Raw genomic sequence first — 22,016 nt, forward strand, 5'->3', positions numbered from 1 at the left:
CAGAATCAGTATATGACATTAAATGGCTCCTGAGCTCTGCGTTCCATTGCATAAACTGATTCAATGGGTGCCATTTTGAGCCTAGCCACTGCTAAAACAAGCAGCTTGAAAGATACCCACAAAGCCTCTTAAGAAACTATGTCTTTTTGTATCAAGCACTTAGCCACCATCAGATCTTACACATTTTTGGTGTGTGTGTGTGTGCATGTCTATTAACATCTATTATCATTTCTATGAATTAATTGATTTTGTGCTATGACTAGCCTTCTTAATGGGCCAGTTAATTAGTCACTAAAACAAGCTTTTGATGACAAAACAAATCAGTTTTGAGCCAAACAAGGCAATTCCAAAAAGTTGCTTAGAGTGAAAGGGTTAACCCTAAACTGAGAAAGCAGTAATAAGAACCTCTTGCAGGATCTAAAAAGCTAATTGGGAAGGGGCCCATGGTCCCAAACTGATTCAGGCCCATATGGGCCTTGAATGGAATTCTTAGAACAGAACTCACAAGACATGTCTGATCAAAGGGTGCAGGTTTGAGAGGACATGAGAACAGTTTAATATGCAGTTAGGCAGTGAGTTGCATTGCCTCTGAGAATTCTAGTTTCTGATCTTTAATTTAAACAATAAGCACAGCATTGAGTGAGTCTGTCTAAATGCTCTCCCCTTGAAAACTCATCAGTTCCAAGGATCTTTCAGAAGCATTTTTAATAGATGCTGACAATTAGTTGACCATAATGAATCAATGTGTTGTAGTGGTTAGGAACAGCAGATTCTGATCTGGCTTTGATTCCCCACTCTTCCACATGATGTGACTTTGTCAGTCACAGTTCTCTCAGCACAGAAGACATAGAGCCCCCCCCCCCCCACTTTGTCGGAATTCCTGTGTCATATGTAGTCAGTGTCGTAATTTTGTCAGCGATAGTATAGTATTTCCATCTTCTCTTTTTTTTTTTTTTTCGAACTTATATACCGCCCAACCCCCGAAGGACTCTGAAGAGCTAAATTGTTGAAAGCCAGTTCTACTGTTTAACAGGAACAGTTTAAACTCACTGTGGGCTCTGAGTAGATCAGCTGGGGATGAAAATATTGCATATTGTTTATTTTTTTCCTTTCCTCTTTTTCCCCTCCCCATAGTTTACACTCCTTTTCTTTGTCAAAATGTTAAGTGTTATATGTGTTGTTATAAATCAAATAAACAGAAACAATTCTTAAAACCAAGAAAGAAAAACACATGTACTTTTGTAAAAGGAGATCTGGAGCTACTTTCTTTTTTATTCCACCAAAATTTAGAGTCTTACTCAGCAATTACTCCCCTGGTAGTGACAGTGAAACAAGCCAAAATCTATGATCAGAAGTTTAAACAAAGGAAAGAGGAGAGGAATTGACTGCATCAGGCCATTCTTCTGGAGCAGAGTAGCCTGGAGTGTTCTCTGTCTTTCCAAGTTGGAGCCCCCTCTCTCTGCCTTTGTAATCACTTGACAATACAGGAGTAAAAATAACCAGTGTGCATTTGCAGAGAGATAAAAGTTTGCCTTTTGTGTCTCTATGGGCAGTAGGACAGCAGCACCAATAGAGCTATGTGGATATGACACATGGGAATTTCTGACATATCTCTCCCTACCCTGACCTTGACAGACACAATAAAAAGGGGCTTCACAGAACACAAACACAGTCACTCAGCCCCGTGGCCAAGGTTGGTAATAAAGAGCTTGTATGTGTTGCATGTTTGTTCTGTACTATTAATCTGTTTCCTTTAGCATGGAAAAACATCGAGAGAGAGAGAGAGAGAGAAACAGGAAGCATGTGCCTGGATTGCTAATTCAAGAGCAGTGGAGCAGGGGTGGTGTGTGCAGAGGCTCAGGCGAAAGAAGAATGCACATTTATTAAGATATATGTTGACCGAACAAAGACTTTAACAATAGATCATGTCATTGACATAGGATTTCACCATAAATGATAGCAAATAAGAACACTGCCTTTTGCTTGTAGGTTCTGTTGTTCAGAACCACTGCAGCAGCTACCTGCAAAGTGACCAGAGGTGGTATCACAAGAGTTGATGGCCTAGCTGCAGTGAGAGCACTATTTTCCTTTGTGGTTTTGCAAAAGTAGTGTCTGCAGTGACCAAACTTAATAATTAGTTCGGTAGCACTCATCATCACCTTTGCCACTGATGTATTGGCAAATACACAGTTGTTAGCTCAGAATTAAAGCACAGTGACACCTGCGAGATGTAAACTGGCATAGATAGAGGCCAGAACATGGAGCATGATCTACAGATGAACTATCTCATCTCAGCAGCTTCCAGGGATTCTTGCAAATGGCAGACTGGTAAAGGTTGATCTTGTTCTGCAATGTGCTTCTTAAGTTCTTTATCAAGAACAGATTAATTGTACAGAACTTAGTATAGACTAGGGGTTTTTTGAACAGTGAATAGCTCTGGCATTCTTTCATTATAACTTTAAAAAAACATTGGTAAACAAAAGGTAAACATATATATATATATATAGATCATGCAAAATTGAAGGTTATCCACCTGTGTACAGTAGATTTAAATGAGAAAATTGCTACTGAAAATTGCTATTGTGGTAGTGAAAAATGCTGACTTATGGCAACCCTGTAGGATTGTTCAAGGCAAGAGACATTTGGAGGTGGTTTGCCATTGCCTACCTCCACGTAGGCTGAGAGAATTCTGAGGGAACTGCCCAAGGTCACCCAACAATTTTCATGTGGAGGAGTGGAGAATGAAAACCAGTTTTCCAGATTAGAGTCTGCCACTCTTAACTACTACACCATGCTGGCTCCCACAATCTAAACTATTATTAACAATATTGTTATTGTTTTGGAATAAAGGCATAATGAAATGTGTAATTAACTTGTTGATTCTGTTGTTATTTATTATGCTTGAACCATGATGCAGGCTTGTATCAGGTGGCTGGCTTTGTTTTAGCAGCAGAAAATGAACAGCTGATCCACTAGAGAGATGAATTAACTCTGGGTAGATGAAGACAGGTGGATGTATTGTAACTTACCGAAAACTTGTGTAACAGCCCCAAAACACAATATTCAGCAATATTCAATATTTTACATGTTTGGATAGGAGAAAGAGGATGGAGAGTATTTTCTTGAGGCCATTAAATTAATGATTCTGGAACTGATTCCTGGACTGACATCCTGCTTCCCTTCTTCTCAGTGTTCTAGAGTGTTTCTTGATTGCTTGCTGCTGTCCAACATTTCTCCTTCCAATCAGCAAGATGATGGACATGAGTGAATTTGGGGAGGCAGCTGAATACCTCCGGAAAAGTTATCAGGAGCTGATGAAATATCAGAATATCCCATTTGATGGTAAGAAAACACTTGTTGTTAACTGTAAGGTTGATACCATGCTTTCCGTTGCCTTCTTTCCCAGCTCTGTTATCTCCGGGGGAACCATAGCATTTTTTTCTTGTAGATTCTATGCATTTTCATGGGAACAATGGAGATTTCTGCCCAAGCTATCTCTTCCTGTGGCATGAATTAGCTTTAATTAAAGGAGGCCACTAGAAAGGTTGTCTAGTCCAAATCTTAAACAGTTTAATTCCTTTTGCATTTGAATGTTGAATAGATGGGGAACTTGTATCAAGTATAGCATCTCCCTTGACTCCATTAGGTGAAATGAACACTTTGTTTGGTCATGTATGTTTCAGTGGAATAGAAAGTGGGTGGTCCTTGTTCCTTTTCCTTCTGTCTCTTGTACATCTCTTGTGTACACTGTGTAAGTGGTAGATCTACTTTTTTGAGGGGTGGGTGGGTGATTAAATGTTCCTTGAATATATGGAGAAGTGACAACATGACTGGGATTATTTGTTGTAACTATACCACTGTGGTAATGTGTAAAGTGGGACTTCAGGTAAATAGAGTACTCCTGGAATGACTATATGAAATAGAAAATGCTTGATTACTAGAAACATATGAAGAATTTTTGTTCAATAAGCTCCCATGTAGGCTTCTGTCACATGAAGACAAATCGAGTTTATAGCAGGATTTGTTTCTAGATTCTTTACATATACCTTGCTACTGCTGCCATTATCATATTTCATGCGGGTGATTCCATTGTTCTTACAACAGCCATGCATGATCTAGGAATGATCTAGTTTGTTTCAAATAAATACCTCAAGTCTCATGCACAAGGAATGCGGAACATAATGCTTTTGCAGCCAACTTAAAATATATTTTCTCTTAAAATATATTTCCCATCTGACTCAGCTCTTGAGGGTAAAAGTGTCATGGACAAATCCAGAAACAAAAATACATGTAGATCTGCCTTGGCAAAATGTAGAAAGACCTCCCTGATTCTCAGGGCATCTCTTGAAGCAGTGCTAGAAATGATGTGCTTCTGGACTGACTTGAGGCAAACATCACTGTGTCCTGTTTGCTGGTTCTAAACAGTTCAAGTCCTGAAATCATTCATTAACCTATTATTAATATATCTGTTAATCTGTTTTTAGTTATTGGTTTTTGCTTAGAGCCCTCATATGGAAAATCCTGTCAGATCTCAGAAGCTAAACAGGGTTGGTTCTGGTTAGTACTTAGGTAAGAGGAGACCACCAAAGAATACCAGGATTGCACTGCACAGGAAGGCAATGGCACAGCACCCCTGTTAGTTTCTTGCCTTAAAAACCCTACTGGCTTGCCATAAGTTGGCTGCAATGTGCCGGCACTTTACACACATATTTTATTTAGTTATATGATTCATTCATACCCTGCTTTTCTGCCAGACTGGATTCATCTGGGGCAAACAGCACTGTGGCCAATCTGGCAATTCTAGAAATCTCTTTAAATGATTAATTAACTCATTATTAATATATTTGTTAATTTGTTTTTATTAACATTTTTAATATCTGTCGACTTGTTTTTATTAGAGCATTTATTTATTTATTAGAACTATTTACATTTTGATTTTCTGCCAGATTTACTCTCATATACCTTGCACTCTCAGTCATTTGTTTCCTGGGATGATTAACAATTAAGCAGCCTAGCTATTCTCATCATGGTCACAGTCAATTATCTCTCCTGTACTTTTCTAGATTAGTGGTCACTCTATTTGCTCATATGAAAATATACCTTAGGTAGAACTGAAACCAAATTTCACTCACAATTGCAAACAAGACTAGACTTTCAAAATCTGAACCAAACTTTTGGACATTTTAAAAGCTCAGTTTTAAAATTTTGCTTTCAGTGGAACTTTAATAAAACAAAAACAAGTATTTTTGGTTGGTTTAATTCCCGATGGCTCAACTAAGTTATATCTTGCTTTTCTAAAAAGAAGGACATAAACTTAAATATGGCCGTTTCCGAGACGCAGCCAAAAGCGACGCGATGGCGATAGCAAAAGATTGCGACGCATCCCAAAAAGCTGCTTCATTACACAGACGAAGTGAGATTTCTATGGCCCGCGTCATAGCCCCGCTTAAATGTAACGGTTCGCACGGAAGCTGCTATGGAAGCGGGCGTCACCAGCTGATATTGCGCTCTCGCCGACTCTGGCCGATGCGAGGCCCGACGCGTATTTTGACGCATCGCCTGGTACGGCTGTTCATGACGAAAAGTCTCTCGATGTCGTCGTCCGCATGGGGAAAAAAAAGAGTGGTTTTAAGCGTTTTCTGAATACACCGTCTTCGCGCCGGTTTAGCGTTTGCAGCGGCGAAGTAGCGACTCTTCCACCATCGCTCCGCTCTTGGCGTGCGGCTCTAAGCTCTGGCAGCTTCTTTTTTTTCCGTTGCGACGGCGTTACATATTTGCACCCACGTCGCGGAAAGCGGCCTATAAGAATATATATTATTGGGCATCCAATTGTGAAAAATAATAAAAAGGTTGTAAATTCAAATGTTTGTGAACACATTTTAATTATGAATGTTTGCTAAAACACCCCAGCTTCAATGATTTCAGTTAAAATGGACAGAAAGTGAAAGAAAAGTCAGCATGCAGGTCCAAGCATTTACAGGTCTGATGACCAGAGAGTTAAAGGAAGAGAGGGAATAATTTTGTGTTTAACTTTTCTAGACCATATTGTTATGGACATGTGTCTACTGTGAAACAAAACAAAACAACCCCATTCTTTTGTTTATTTTCTTTTGGGGGACCATAAAGGAAAGAAGAGGACCTGGGTTCCAGATGAAAAGATGGCCTATATTGAGGTTGAAATCAAAGAATCCTCTGGTGGCAAAGTCACTGTGGAAACCGCAGATAAAAAGGTAAGCAATAATTTTTGAGGATCTTATATACTTTAAAGTATTTTCCTATCTGTTTGAGGCTAACTGTTGTAAACAAAAACGGATCCTCTATGCCCATATTACAGCTAACAGCCTCATTGAAAGGGGAAGGGGCTAAATTCACCTTTGAGAGTTTTGCCATGCTAAGCTGATGGATTTGCCCTTCCCAGGGCACTTGCCCTGGTGGAGCGGTGATTTCGCCAGTGTGTGGCTGCCACCGCCCTTCCCAGCGCTGGGATGCTGTGATTGATTCTGTGCCACTCTGTATTATTTCCACTCTATATTTAAAAAAATTAAAAGAAAACTGATATATAAGCGTATAAAAGCAAGGAATCACGAAGTGTCTGTGTGTCATTAAGTGGAAGAGGAATGAAGGAAGAAGCTTCTTGGATCCTAACCCTTCTGCTATACTGTCCTGGTGGTCCATTACAGAGCCTCTCTCCAAGAGAGGACAGTGCTGCAGAAATGGAAGATCCAAGAACAAGATCCAGATCAGAGTATTTAACCATGGTGCATTGTCTCAGATTTGTGCTAAGAACATAGGAAGAACCCTGCTGGATGAGACCAGTTGTCCATCTAGTCAGTGTCCTGTCTTTATACAGAGGCCAACAGCAGGCCTGAGGCCTTTCCCTGATGTTTCTTCCTGAGTCTGGTATCCAGAGGTTTATTGTCTTTGAATATGGAGGTCCCTTTAGTGACCATGGCTAGCCACTGATAGACCTGTCCTCCTTGAATCTATCTACCGGTAATTGCCTTTAAATGCCTGTTGCCATCAGTACATCCTACGCTACTGATAGTTCTGAAGTAATCAAGAATTATCAGTCAACATTTACTAAGACCAAAAGATGAGTCAGCATCAGTTCAACAGCACAATTTACATACAAATATAAAATTACTGTTCAGAGATCAAAATTCATAAACTTATTTGCTGTATTTGATTATACATGGACGTTATTAAAATGTTAGGAATATCTATTTTCTTATGGGAAAGGGATCAATAATTAGGAGCCAGTTCTTATGTCAAAGGAGTGCTGCATGTCCTCCTTGGCTCCATGTTGTGCTGCTTCATGAATGGGAAGATCGTGCAGGATGTTATGTTGCAAATATTCTCCACTTCTACGCAGTCATTGGTTGGTTCTCACCCAAATAGTCCAGCCTCCCATGCAATCTCAGTTGAATGTTACTAGGGTAGCAGAGGATGGAGCTAAAGGGGATCAGTGGTCACACTATTCTTGACCAGCCCTCACTCAATCAGATAATATTGTTACTAAAATGTATATAGTAGTTTATCCTAAACACAGTACATATCTTGTGCACCATATCAACAGCAAAAAAATAAAAAAATAGAAAGGATAAATGAAATAAAGAAAACAAGCTTGTTGTCTAGGCAAGCTATAATTTTAGCAAGAAACTTTGCATACCTAACATCATCGGGACCCACTGTCTCCCCCCTTTTTTTCTTGGGAGGGTTTAAGTAAGGGTTTCATGGGATGCCTATGTTAGGAAATAACCGCTGTTTCAATTATATTTATGATAATTGTATTTATGATGATTTTATGTATGATGTTTTTATGCTGTACACCGCCCAGAGCCCTTTGGGGATAGGGCGGTATATCTATCAAACAAACAAACAAACAAACAAACAAACAAACAAACAAAATAATAATAATAATAATAATGATAATGATAATGATAATGATAATGATACATCTCAGAGATTTCAAACAATCTCTTTAAGCAATGGTGTTACAAGAATAATAATGAGGTTCCCCTACCCTTTAAAATAGTTAATTTCAGCAGCTGTAACAACATTCCTCAGTCAAAGGCTACAATGTCTAGTTATCCAGCTAGGCTCAGAAAAGGATAGAAACATAATAGGTTATGTTTGCTCTCAGTGAAGCTATGTGCCATCAAGCTACAAGTTGAATTTACTTCAGAGTTTACCACAGAAATGGGAATCATTTCAATTATTTTTGCTAATCAAAGGATGTAATCAAGAGCTATCAATCAATTTATTTTTTCAGTCAACAAAATACCTTGTTTTAACAAGGAAAATGCCTGACCAAAATGTACTAGCATTTATTCTGAATTCATGCTGCTGTGTCTGATAATTTGTTATCATCATTGAAGACTTTTCAAAGACTCTCAGTCATTGGAAGCAATGGAAAAAGGGGGAAATCCAACTTGAGATGGATTGACTCAGTAAAAGAACCCACACCTCTCAGTTTCTAAGATCTGAGTACAGTGGCGTAGCGCCCAGGGGACCGGTGTGTGGGTGGCGTTCCAGGGTGTGGTGGGGTGGGCGCAGTTCCCCCTCCCTACAGCTCTGCCTGATCAAGTCTGTTTGGGAGGTAATTAATTCATAGGGTCACTTAAGTCAGAAGTAATTTGACTGCACTTAACATACAAGTGCAATGCAGCCAGCAGTATTCCTTGGTACAACTAAAATCACCCTGTAGTGAATAATCAAGTAACAAATGTCTGGGTTTAATTTCTGTAGAGGACTAGCTGCTTTGGCTACTCAGGGGTTATGCCAATGTAAATGGGAATTAATTCTGTCTCACAACTTCTAAAGTTCCAGTCTTACTTATCCTAATATTTTCACCAGGAGGTTTTTTATTGCTTTTTAATCTATTTTCCTTAATGCAAATCTCTGTAAAGAAATGGGCTAGAGACTTACTTTTTAAAAATGAAAGTGGGGAACTCAGAGAAGCTGTTGCATAATGAGATGCCACAGATTGCTTTTCTTGGTGCATCATTTATTTGGTTTTTGTTTTCTGTTTTTTCTTGCACTTTTTAGGGTAATGGCATATTGATATGCTATTAAACCACATTAAAAAAGAGACCAGGGAAACCTGCTGTATGGAACCCCAGGTGCCGCTGCACTGTATTAGCTGCCACAGCAGCAGCAGGAAAGCTACGCAAGCCTGTCCCTGTGCGGAAAATACCAAATTCTCCGCTCACTTTTGCCAGTGCCTCCTTATGCCGGCGCCTTGCTAATTGTCTCATCAAAACTTCTGTTTGCTTAGTTTTGTTTTTAGCCACTAGACATGTCTGCCTAAATAAACTTACACTGTTGTGGTTGTTTTCTTTTCATATGAGCAGTAACATTTGTTAAAGACAATTCCTTCTCCTCCGGGGCAGATGTGTAACATGATAGTTATTCTAATTCTTGGATTTATAGGTCAAACTAATTCCAGTTATTATAAGTAATGAATTGTACACTTCAGCTGTTTGCCTAGATAACCTCACACTTTCCTGATTAAAATTCGGTAGCATACTGTTTTGTTTAAGTTATATTTATCTATATAAATTTGACAACTGCATCCGCATTAGAGCCACAAGAGCTATTGCAGTGCAATTATAGAAGTCACGCCAAGATGTGACTCTACTCTTGAAAGTCAATGCGATTTACTCCTCCATAAACATGCATAAGATTGAATTGGCAGTCATTGCTCAATAAAGCATTGAGAGCAACAGTCTGTTTTGCCATATTTCCAGCCTAGTGTTGAGGGGTTGAAAATTAATGGAAAGTGGTTTCTGCAGACAGGGCATTACCACAATAGGAGTAACAGAATCTAGGAGCTGACCTTGTAGTCCAAGAGAGTTTGAGAGCCCCGAAGTGTTATCCATTCTTATCCTCTGTACGAAATGAAGCACTCTACAATTAAGAATGCTTCACCAATGTCAGCCTGATCCTTTCTTGATAATTCAACAAAACAAATCCCTGGTTGTCCAAAAGTAGCATTCTGTTGCTGAATTTTCTCATAATTAGGACTTCCCCATGCTAACATTTAATATTCTGAATTTGAAAAAGAAAAGGTTGAATCCAAGATCTTTCCTTCCTCGCATTAGCTTCTTTAACCTATCATGCTGCATCTCATATCCTGGGAGTCAACTCAGGGGGCTGCAGCTAGAGCAGTGGTTCTCAACCTGGGGGTCGGGACCCCTTTGGGGGTCGAACGACCCTTTCACAGGGGTTGCCTAAGACTCTCTGCATCAGTGTTCTCCATCTATAAAATGGATATTTGTTAGGGTTGGGGGTCACCACAACATGAGGAACTGTATTAAAGGGTCGCAGCATTAGGAAGGTTGAGAACCACTGGGCTAGAGGGTAGACTCCCCTTATGCCAGCATTAACTCAAGGATTGTTATGGTTGCAGTTCAGAGCTTTTGTCCTGCCTGTAAAGAATGATCAAATTTAATGGACAGGTATTAATCATGAAAACTAAACAATACTCAGTCATTTATCTTTTCTGATATAAGGTACAAAATACAGAGGGAATGCTATCACAGTAATGTTTGGCTTGTAATTTGCATGAGGCACTTAAGGAGATTCATTTGCCCTCCAAGTAGCCTCCTTTCAGCCTAAGGAGACTTTCTCTAACTTCAGTGACTCTTCCGCCAGTGTAAGAGCACTTCTTTTGGTAGAAGTCTCCTTATAATGGAGAAAGTCTTCAGACTTGAGCCAAAAAGAAATGTGGGATGTAAATATTTAAATCAATAAATAAACTTTTCACAGCCATTTGGTAGAATAGGGAAAGGATCCACCCAATACTACTTCTTTAAGTGATCTGTGAGCTCTTATAGCTGTGAAGTTCAGACTTCTAACTACTGTACTTATACAGTTTAAATTCATGTTAATATTTTATGTTTAAACAAGTGCATTGGGTTGGACAGGGTCAGTGTAGAAAACAGAATTTAAGATTAGGTAGAAGTTGGTCTGATGATGCAACAATTTTGTTTTATGCTTTGTGGTTTAGCAGAAATAAAAGCTATAGCAAAGATTTGAAAACAATACTGTCTGGGATTGAATGTGAAATGGTAAATTCAATTGATTATCTATTTAGACATTTATACCCTGAGTTTCAACCTGGTGGGGATCCAGAGTAGTTAAGATCATTGTCCTTCCACTTCATTTTATCTGTGCAACCACAGCGTCCTGACAGTGAGTGACTGACCGGAGGTCACCCAGTAATAGAGTGGGCATTTGAACTTGGGTCTCCCAGATCGCAGCTGGACACTCCAACTGTACTGACTACAGCCTTGGAACAAGCTGAGCCAAGTGATCTGCAGGGACTACAGCCTTGGAACAGGGACTACAGCCTGCAGGGACTACAGTCTGACTACAGCCTTGGAACAAGCTGAGCCAAGTGATCAGCAGTGCAGGCATTGCTGCAGAGGCTGCTTCTTCACACTTGGCTGTAGCAACAACAACAGCAGCAGGTGTCAGCCCTCCAGCAGCAGTAACCAGCTTTGCTAGAGCCTGAATCCAGAATGAACTGCTCCTGTATTACTGCCTGCACTGCAGGACCATTTGGATCTGCTTACGTTTAACTAGGGTTCTCAGGTCCCTGGCAGGAAGTGGTGCGGTAGGGCTGCCAGCTCCAGGTTGGGAATCTCCAGGAGACATTGTGGTGGATCCATGGGAAAACAGGGCCCTTAGTGGGGTACAGTGGCAAATAGCAAAACATCCACCCCCCCCCCAAAGAAACTGATCTCTGTGATCTGGACTTGAGTTGTAATTCCAGGGGTTCCCCAGGTCCCACCTGGAGGCTGGCATCCCTATTCTTAGCTAGCAGTGGCCCTCCAGGGCAGCAGGCTACTGGGAGCTTCCCCAATATGTTAAAGGGTCAGGGATGATATCTGACATTATGGAACTGGTTATTCAGTGTAAGAGGTGTTGCTTCGTTTCTCAGTATCATTAATGGTTTTGTTCAATCCCTGCAGACTATTGTTGTTAAGGAGGATGATATTCAGCAAATGAACCCTCCCAAATTTGACATGATTGAAGACATGGCAATGTTAACCCACCTTAATGAGGCCTCTGTGTTGCATAACCTGAAACGGCGTTATTCAAAGTGGATGATCTATGTAAGTAAGCCTTGCCTCTTATTCCCTCAGACCCTGTAGTAGATCCTCTGACAGAATGGTTTGTCCATTTCAAGAAGAGGGCAAAGCAATTTTTGCCAGTTTCCACCTCATTTAAGTCTATCAACCTAAAGAAGTATGATTTGTAAGGAGCAAAGAATGATGCAGTGTGTGTGTGGGGGGGAGAGGAGGTGTTGTCTTCTTCTAGCATGACCCCATTCACTCTGCAGAGAGTGCAAGCCATAATTTCTGAGAAATTCCTTTCCATTCTAAATGGTAGTGAAATAGCATTTTATTATATTCCCGACCTTTACCCTGTGCTCCATGATCTGAGAACTCTTCCTTTTTCTTCTTGCAAAGACATGAGAAGAGCTTGGATCTTGAAAATTCACATGAGAGAGAACAGCAAGAAAATCATATGGCCGATTGCCATGCAGGGTTCCCAGGGCCAAAGAAATTTCAGAACTATTGACGTTGCTAACAGAAAGATTCAAAGCCCCCCCTTTTGATATAGTCAACATTAAACATTAAATTGCACCCAAAACAGCATATATTCCAGGTAGCTGATATGTTTATGTTTTATGGTAACTAAAGATAAGATGTTTTTGAGCAGTAATCACACGTAACTTGAAATGTGGAACAACAGTAGACTCTCTCAGTCATTACCCTTTGACTCTGGTTAGTCCTTGGATGAGAGACCACCAAGAAATACCCAGGTCATATTGCAGAGGAAGGCAATGGCAAACCATTGTTACTCCCTTGCCTTGAAGCTTTGTTACTCTCTTGCCTTGAAAACCCTACTAACTTGTCCTAAGTCAGCTGCAACTTGATGGCACTTTACATGCACATGAAGAGAATGTGCTACATGAGATCCTCATGATGCTACCTTGTCCCTTTCAGACAAAATGGCAACTGCATGTACTGGGAGGATAACATGTAGTAATGCTCCTCATTTATGTGGTAAAGCATTACAACTGAAAAGGGTTGCTGAGGGGAGAGTTATGCATGTGGAAAAGTCTATTCTTGAACTGCCTAAATGGCTTCTTTGTCACCAGAGGGAGAAAAATGGTAGCCCTCTTATCATACCTTTTCCTTCTCCTCAGACCTACTCAGGCTTGTTCTGTGTCACCATCAACCCATATAAATGGCTTCCAGTTTATACTGCTCCTGTTGTAGCTGCCTATAAGGGCAAGCGGAGGTCTGAAGTCCCGCCCCACATCTACTCCATTGCAGACAATGCCTACAATGACATGTTACGCAGTAAGTATCTCATCCTGTATCTTATAGAGTTTTTTTGGAAAGGGAATTGGCTTAGCACTCTCGATGGAGCTCAGGAAGCAACATGTACAGCTATTTAAACAATTTATTTTGAAGAATGTAGTGGGGGAGGGCGGTCTGTAAACCCAATTAACAACAACATAAGCATAAGCATAAGCATAAGCATTTTATTGTCATTGTGCACGCACAACGAAATTTACAGCAGCATTCCTCGATGCACACAATTTCAGACTCATACATCATCATCCTCCACCCATCCCTACACAGCCCCAAATACATCAATATGAAGCAGCGGAGTTTAGCATAGCCACAGCTCTAGAGTAGAAGCTGTCTCTAAACCTCTTTGTCCTAGTTCTGAGGGCCCTGTATCGTCTGCCAGATGGTAGCAGTTTAAAAAGAGAGTGTGCTGGATGAGCACGGGTCCCTCAGAATATTTTGGGGCTTTATTTAGGCTTCGGGCATTATAGATTTCTTCCAAGGAGAGAGGAGAGGGCAGCCGATAATCTCTTTGTGCAGTGGTGATCACCCTTTGGAAGCGCCTTCCTATTCGGCCCACTGTGCAACTGGAGAACCATACACAGATGCAATGGAGGTTAGGACACTCTCTATAGCACAGCGGTAAAAGGACACCAGGAGTTTTCCCATCCAGTTGCTGCTTCCTTAAAAGTCTCCAGATAGTACAGTCTTTGCTGGGCTTTCTTAACCACCGCTGATCAGTCTGTACTACCCCAGAGTCAAATCCTCCTTTAATCATAACAGCCCAGAAATTTAAACCACTAGCTTCACCCGCCCACTTGATCTCCATTTTATAGTCAAGGGCTGAATTTCTGAGCTATTCCTTCTATAGTCCCACTATAGCAGAGCTCCTTTGTCTTGTTAGTGCTTAAGAACCAGGTTTATTTTCTCCTGCACCATGAGAGCAGTCGGGTCCACTTCATTCTCGATAGGGCAGACTCATCCCTCCAGAGATGAGCCCCACCACCCAAGTTGTGTCATCAGCAAATTTGATAATGGTGTATACTATGATAGACAGGAAGTACAATCATATGTATAAAGGGTGAACAGTAAAGGACTCAACACACAGCCCTGTGTATGCGTTCCCATATTTAGAGTAAGAACTGAGGAAACCCGATTTCCCAGTCTAACCCTCTGGGAACGCCCAGACAAGAAGTCCCTAATCCTAACAAAACAGATTGAATGTGAGAGTCCAAGGTCCACAAGTTTTGTCACCAGTCTTTGTGGCGAGATTTGTATTAAATCGCGGAACTAAAGTCCGCCATGAAGAGCGATTCGCACATAATTCCCCTGCTGTTCCAGATGCGTCTAAAGCTGTGTGGAGGCTAATGGCAATGGCATCCTCCGTGAGAGATTCTATTAGGTCCGATATGCGAACTGATGTTTAATATCAAATGTATCTGGAAGGCAAGAACTAATATGCCTATGGACCAGTTTTTCAAAACACTTCATGATGATGGGGGTGAGTGCCACTTGGTCTATAATCCTGAAAGATTGTCAGCAGGGAAATCGTCTTTGGTAGTGGAACAATGGTGGGAAGCTTTCAAACAAGATGGAATGGTGGACTGGGATAAAGATCGCATTAAAGATCCCAGTAAAAACACCTCAGCCAGTTGGTTAGCCGCGATTCCTTTAACACCCGACTCGAATACTCCATCCCATTTCCAGCAGCCTTCCTTGGATTCACAGCTCCTCAAAAAACTTGCCTCACCTCATGTTCCTCCACAGTGAGGTGTGAGCTGCAATCACCTAGTGGCTGTGTGTCATCTCCTTCCTGATAGACCTGTTTCAAAGCCGGGCAAAAAAAGTGATTTAGCTCCTCTGCCAGAGAAGAAGAATCCCCATCTACAGAGATGTCATTGGTTGGTTTATGATTGGTAATTTGTTGAATCCTCTGCCACACCTGCCTCATGTTGTTATTATTAAAATAATCTTCAATTTTTCTCTTATAACTCATCTTGGCTTGTCATCGCCTCTTCTTTGAGACTGGCTCTCGGCCAAGCATCTATACTTTGGCCTCATCACCAGATCTTTGAAAAGCAATATTCCTGTCATGCAAAAGTCGCTGAACCTCCCTTTTGTCATCCAGGGTTTATGGTTGGAGTAAATCCGATGCGCTTTATCCACAGTAAGAGTGTCTGTGCAGTAGGTGATATATAACTCAGAACAGCAGTGGTATACTCCTCCAGTGATCTGGGTGGTAGAAAACACACCAATTTGTTGTCCCAAAACAATCTTGAAGTAGTTTAGAGGCATCATCAGGGCCAGGATTTTTTAAGAAGTCTTTATTACAGGCAACACCCGCCTCCCAAGTGGAATATATGCTGGTGCCAGAAACAGTGACAAATGGTCTGACTGACCCAAGTGTGGTAATTGTATCACCTTGTAGGCATCCTTAATGTTGGTATACACTTTATCCAATGTATTGGATCCTCTAGTGGGGCACCTAACATGCTGGTAGAGTTTAGGGAGCACTGTTTTTAAATTAGTATGATTAAAGTCTCCTCCTATAATGAGCACAGCATCAGGATGCTTTTTTCTGCTGGTTTTCAACAATGTTATACAGAGAGCTCAAAGCTATGGCAGCATTAGCATCAGGTGGAATGTATACCAAATGATGATAACCACACTAAACTCCCGTGGCAGATATATGGGTCTGCATCTAATAGTCATACTTTCCAATTCCCTTGAGCAGTGACCCCCTGTGATGCTTGCATTAGTGCACCAGCTCTTATTCCCATAGAGGCTTAAACCCCCTCCTTTCTGCTTCCCAGAATCTTTACTGCTTCTGTCCTGCCGGAAAGAAGTGAAACAACAACAACAACAACAACAATAATAATACCTGAAATAAAACTTTTCTAACAGTATCTCATTGATGCTTTGCTGTTACAAGCATTGGATCCATAGCTACTGATGGAAAACATTTTGCTGGAAAAGTTTTTGGGGAAGAGAACAGAGTCCTTCCTTTCAGAGCAAGTGTAGGCATTATTTTTAAAAGGATTTTTTTCTGTTTACTTTTGTGTGTGTGAATTGGTGTCAGAAACTGTAGCATGTGTGTGCCCAGCCAAATGTAGCTTGTTATTTTTCTTGAATTATGGATGTTGCAACTGCAGTCTTCCATGTTGCCACATCACAGGTTAGACTACTGACATGACTTATGGAATCAGTTTTTAATACATATCAACTATCAGTAGCCATGGGAATATCTGCACTCTAAATGTTCAGAGAAACATATAGTACAATTCTCCCAGGTTGATGACAATATCACTTCAGAATGCAGAAGTGGAGGTACATATCACATTCTCTATGACTATGGAGTAAACTCTGTGCATATGGAGTGAAATCATGCTGGGAAGAACACTAGGCTAAAACTCTTATATTCATAACTTTGTTATGTATATGCTGTTCACATTTAAGTATTCTTCTGTTGGAGTCATTGGTGACTTTCATTCAATGAACAAGATGCCCTTGAAGTGATGGGAATGTATGTGGAAACATGGTTATAGTTGAGGGGTGTGTGCCAACCCCAACTTTCCATATACTTTAATTGGCATGTTATCACACGTTCAAAGTAATGACTTGCATTGTAACAACTGTCCCTTACCTTGCAGATCGGGAGAATCAATCCATGCTCATCACGTAAGTGAAAGTGTTGTCTCTATACCGTTATCTTGTACTTCATATGTACGAGTGAACTGTAGGCAGAGGAAAGATTCCATCTTTTCCTATCAGAAAAGTATAGCCGAGTTGTTTACGCATACCACAGAATATCTTGGGGTCATGGGTACCTCTTCATGTTCTTCCCATTTCAATTTGACACCTAAGATCTCCTTGTACTTACGAACAAAGCCTTAAACAGTCTGGGCCCCACGTACCTATGGGACTGTCAGATCACTTTGATCTGTGAATGGTAATCTACTGGTGGTCCCTGGTTCAAGGGAAGTTTGGCTAGCCTCAACCAGGGCCAGGGTTTTTTTGGCCCTGTTGCCAGTCTAGTGGAATCCTCTGTCCATTGAGACCAGAGCCCTGTGGGATGTTATGCAATTCTGTGGGGTTTGTAAGACAGAACTGTTCCACCAGGAGTATAGTTGAGGCAGCGATGATATCATCTGGCCTCCTCCCTTCCCTTTCTTTTTTGTTCATCAAGTCCATTGTTAACCCTCATAGGATCTGGATTTTATTTTATTGCCCTCTTGAGATGATTATAATGGTAATTTATTGAAGTGTTTCAATGTGTTAGGTATTGAAAATTGTTATATATAATGTTGTAAGCCGTCCCAAGCTCCAAGTGGGAGGGGCAGCACATTAAATCTAATAAAATAAATAAACATAACACACCTAGGGCAGACTTTCTGGCTGTTGTAGATCAACTAGCAGCTGCTACAACCCTCCTAAGAGTATACTGCCAATTAATGTTGGATAGAAAATTGCTGTCAGTGTGTGGTTTCTCATACTTCCTATGTGGACCATCTGTTTCTTTGGGCAACATGTTAAGCTGTTAAGTTTCCAAGGCAAAAATCTCTCTGAGGAAGCCTAATTAAATTAATCCATTTCCCAAGCAGAGATCCCAAGGCACTCAGGAACAAAACTGAGTGGAGCAGGAGTTAGTTCTGCACTTCCTGTGACCTATGAAGCCTGATCCGAGCTTTCTAACCCTGGACTGTATCTTCTCACATGCTTGTCAAATTCTTACTGCAGCTATTGCTTGAGAGAGAAAAGCAGGGCTATCAAGTGCCTAGTGGGCTACTAAATGGGACCAGTGTCTGTATTTCATTGGATGTGTGAATGAGAACTTTCTGAGTAACACATAGAACTTTTGGAGAAAGCACCAAAAGATTGCAGTATATCTTTAGGAGAGGGCAAAAGAAAGCAGACTGACTGCTGATGGTTGACAATAGCTTGCAAGTAGAATACTGAGATTTCAGAAGGGCTGGTGATACAGTGGCGTAAGAAGGGAGAGGATATTAGATGAGTGGATCTGGACTGAAAAGAAAATGGGTGAAATGGGAGACTGTGGGAAAGAAGTAGCTGAGGCTAGCCAGTGTAGAGAGGAACGGGGCAAGACACAATGACTGGAACTGCCATGGTAAGGAGGCTATATAAAGCTTTATCTGCTGCCAGACCTCCCGCCCCCTTATTGTGTGTAGCCTTGGTCATGGCCTAATTAGGTAAAGCAGGGTTGTTAGCTTGAGATGTTTGGCTCGTGTCCTGCACCCCCCTGTGAGTGTGGCTCTTTGTGTGCTGGGATTACAATGGAAGAACAGCTAACTATAGGCATGAAATCAATGCCAGGCTAGTGCCAGAGAGCTTTGCAGACGGGAGAGTGATACTAGCTTGCGTGATAAGGAAGGAAGCCTAGACCCTGGAGCCATCCCGCTGGGCTTGGGCCAAAACCTCTCTATTTTGGGGATTTCTACTTCCTTCTATTATATGGGCAGACTAAACTTTCTTGAGGTTTATGTTAGAAAGAAAGGAACAACTATCTCCCATCTATTGCCTCTTGAAGAAGGGATTTAAAAAAGCACTTCTGGCTTAACAGAAATATGATGATGCTTTCTATGTAGTTGTGGAGAAGGAATCTAAGTGGGTAAAGGAACCCGATTGTTCTTCAAGTGGTGTGTAGGGAAGCAAAGGGTGACAGTCAAGCCCCTGGCATGCCTTTCCTGGAGGACTGCTAACCACTTAAGGCTCTCTTACTCTTGCCCACGGCAAACAGACCCCCAAGAAAGAATTGTTCAAGTGCAGCTGCCTTTCCTCCTATTCCCAGTGAGCTACCTCCACCAGAAAATGCAGCTTGTAAATATTCTGTGTGCAGTGTGAAGTTACAGTGTTAACAAGTATACTAAATTCAAAGTAAGGAAGCCATCTTTCCACCACTGTGTGTTCAGGAGTCGAATGCAGTCTTTCCCTACAGCTCATCCCTGCAAGCCAGAATGGTGTAGGTGCTGATTTCAGCCCCCAGGAATTGGAGCTGCAGACACAAAGATAAAATCAGTGTGCACAGCATCTTTTTTTTAGGGCACTTCTCCCTGGAAGGTCTCTTACAAGTGCCAGCTGAGCAAACCCATCTAAACCGCCACCACTCCAAGGCTGATTCTGCATGGGCCAAAAACAGCGGTGTAAAAATGGTGTGAAAACAGTATAAACCCTTTTAAACCATTTTCACACTGTTTTCACACTGCTGTTTTTGGCCCATGCGGAATCAGCCCAACACTCAGATCTCCTGTGCAGGAGGTCTGCTGGGTTAGCCTACCTTCTCCACATCCTCAGCTGTGTGGTATATTTCTGGGTGGTTGGGAAGTTGACTGTCTGATGTTGTGTATCTATGTAATCTTGGACAGTAGTCACCTCACTTTCTTGATCTGTGTATTTTTATTACTCTAAGCGGAGAATCTGGTGCTGGTAAGACTGTAAACACCAAGCGGGTCATTCAGTACTTTGCCATTGTCGCAGCCTTGGGTGACTCTCCGGGCAAGAAAGGAGTAAGGGGTCTCATTTGAAAAACTCTTCTTTTTTTGGCTGTTTTCGTTTTCCTTTGTTTTTGTTTTGGACTTCTTTGGTGTTTGGCAGAGTGTTTGGACGTGACTTTTTTTTTTTACTTTGAAACAAGCAAGGCTTGAAACTTGTTTTTGGGGAAAGAAGTTTTAAAAGTGGGCACTGTGATCCACTTTGTGGATTTTTGAAAACTCTGTCTCTTTCCTCTTATTTCTTTGCCTTTTCTTTTTAAAGGAGGGTAAAAATAACCCAAAGACAGTTTGTAACTCTTTCTTTTAAGCCTTGCTTTTTGTGGTCTTGCCTTGTTATACATATTGTTGCTTTTGACTCTTCTCCATTTTGTACATTTTCTTTCTTCTCCATCTTGTTATATCTCTTTTTTTCTCTTTTTTTCCTTTTTGAGATATCTTTGCAGTTGCTTATTTTCCTCTTGATAGTTTTTGTACTTGGTTACACAGAAAGAAATGCACCAGCACTTCTTTCCTTCCCTGAGTTTGGGTTTTAACTCTCTTGCTTCTTGATGCTTTTCTTGAGCTAATCTATTTAACATTTTTGGTGTATTTTTTCAATTGTTAATCTTTTCTGGATTGGAACGGTTAATACTTTTTGGATATTCTGACAGAAAAAATTGGAATGTCCTCATCTTTAATTGATAGTTTTCTGTGTCTGTAACTTTCTGTTTTTGGGATTGTAAATGTTGTTTTTTTTACCTTTTCTTAGATATCTCCTGCCACTAAAACCGGGGTGAGTGCTGAAACAAAAGCATTAATGCAGGGTTGCGGAAATCAGGCTTTCATGGCCGGAATCACTTGGGTGCTGTGTGGTATCCGGGCTGTATGGCTGTGTTCTAGCAGCATTCTCTCATGACATTTCGCCTGCATCTGTGGCTGGAATCTTCAGAGGATCATATAATTGACCCTAGCAGAGCAGTTATGCACATTTGGTAGTAAAATTATAGACTTTGCCACATCATATTTTCAAATGCCCTCTAATGAAAAAAAACCTTGCACATCAGTGACATTCCACAAGGTGCTTGTTTATGGGGAATTTTATTTTATGTTTTAAGCATCTCTATAGTCTGAAGTTATATATTCAAGAATTTTACCATCTCATATCTGCCATTTATTTCTTAATAATATGCAGACTGGCTCCAAATGATTTGGCAGATGCTCGTTAGGCCTTTTGTAGAAGTGAAACAGAATGATATCTTAGCAATTTTGGGGAACATTGGTTAGGGTTGCAGTGAATAAGTTTCTTCTGCAATATGTTTCTCTACTTGCTAATGCCAGCATTCAGGATCAGAGGGGGAAAGCACCCGGGGCACTAGTGCGTCCTTCGCTCCCGTTCCACCCCAGAACACCCCTGGAACACCCTTGCCACACACCTCACAGGGGGCGTGCCCGGTGCATTGCGCACCCCCCATTCCTTTGGAGCTACGCCTCTGTCCAGGATCTGAAGTGAGGAACTGAATGATTCTCTGATTTCTTCTCTTAGGGTACTCTTGAAGATCAAATCATTGAGGCTAACCCAGCTATGGAAGCCTTTGGCAATGCCAAAACTCTGAGAAATGACAACTCATCACGGTTTGTAAGTATAATCAAAGTGCCAATTTATAGAATGCATGGGGTTTTTGTTGATGAACGTATAGAGAAATGTGTGACTGATGCATGTGCAGCAAGCTTATTCCTATCTAGTCAATTGATTCTTGCTTGATGTAACTGGTTATAAGAATACTGTAGTCTTACAGTAGAAAAAACAATAAACTCTCCAAAAGGGAGCAATCCTACACAGATCTACTTGGAAACAAGTCTTGTGTTATTCAATGGGGCTTACTGCCCGGAAAATGTCCATAGGATTGTAGCCACGATGTTCTTTTATGTGAAAGTTATTACTGGGCTAGAACTCAAATGCATATAGAAAGCATCCATTGGGCCAAATGAGGTAGGTCATAACTCAGTGGGGCAGCACATGGTTTGCATGAGTCTCTGCATTCAGCTTATAAAATATATTGGGTTTAGGGTATAATGCCAGAAAGATTTCCCCCTGAGGGATTGGGAGAGCCACTGCTGTTTGGAATAGAATAGATTAAAGACAAGGTGAAAGATACTA

The 22,016-nt window shown here is 41.0% G+C and overlaps 1 protein-coding gene across 2 annotated transcripts in view; it reads left to right on the forward strand.

Annotated features, from left to right (window-relative positions):
* The first annotated feature begins 1,658 nt into the window (after positions 1 to 1,658).
* The window catches only part of MYH7B (myosin heavy chain 7B), a 61,052-nt gene continuing 40,694 nt past the window's right edge, over positions 1,659 to 22,016 (forward strand). The window contains exons 1-9 of one of the 2 annotated variants that reach the window (XM_048496764.1): positions 1,659 to 1,693; positions 3,191 to 3,342; positions 6,127 to 6,230; positions 11,979 to 12,122; positions 13,223 to 13,379; positions 17,024 to 17,051; positions 19,798 to 19,894; positions 20,628 to 20,651; positions 21,402 to 21,494. In XM_048496764.1, coding sequence (XP_048352721.1) covers positions 3,252 to 3,342; positions 6,127 to 6,230; positions 11,979 to 12,122; positions 13,223 to 13,379; positions 17,024 to 17,051; positions 19,798 to 19,894; positions 20,628 to 20,651; positions 21,402 to 21,494 — 738 coding nt within the window. In that variant the 5' untranslated portion in view covers positions 1,659 to 1,693; positions 3,191 to 3,251. Of the gene's footprint in view, positions 1,694 to 3,190; positions 3,343 to 6,126; positions 6,231 to 11,978; positions 12,123 to 13,222; positions 13,380 to 17,023; positions 17,052 to 19,797; positions 19,895 to 20,627; positions 20,652 to 21,401; positions 21,495 to 22,016 lie in introns of those variants that run through there. The other variant, XM_048496765.1, reaches the window with a different exon arrangement.

The sequence above is a fragment of the Sphaerodactylus townsendi genome, linkage group LG05 (assembly GCF_021028975.2).
Source record: "Sphaerodactylus townsendi isolate TG3544 linkage group LG05, MPM_Stown_v2.3, whole genome shotgun sequence".
Classification (NCBI taxonomy): domain Eukaryota; kingdom Metazoa; phylum Chordata; class Lepidosauria; order Squamata; family Sphaerodactylidae; genus Sphaerodactylus; species Sphaerodactylus townsendi.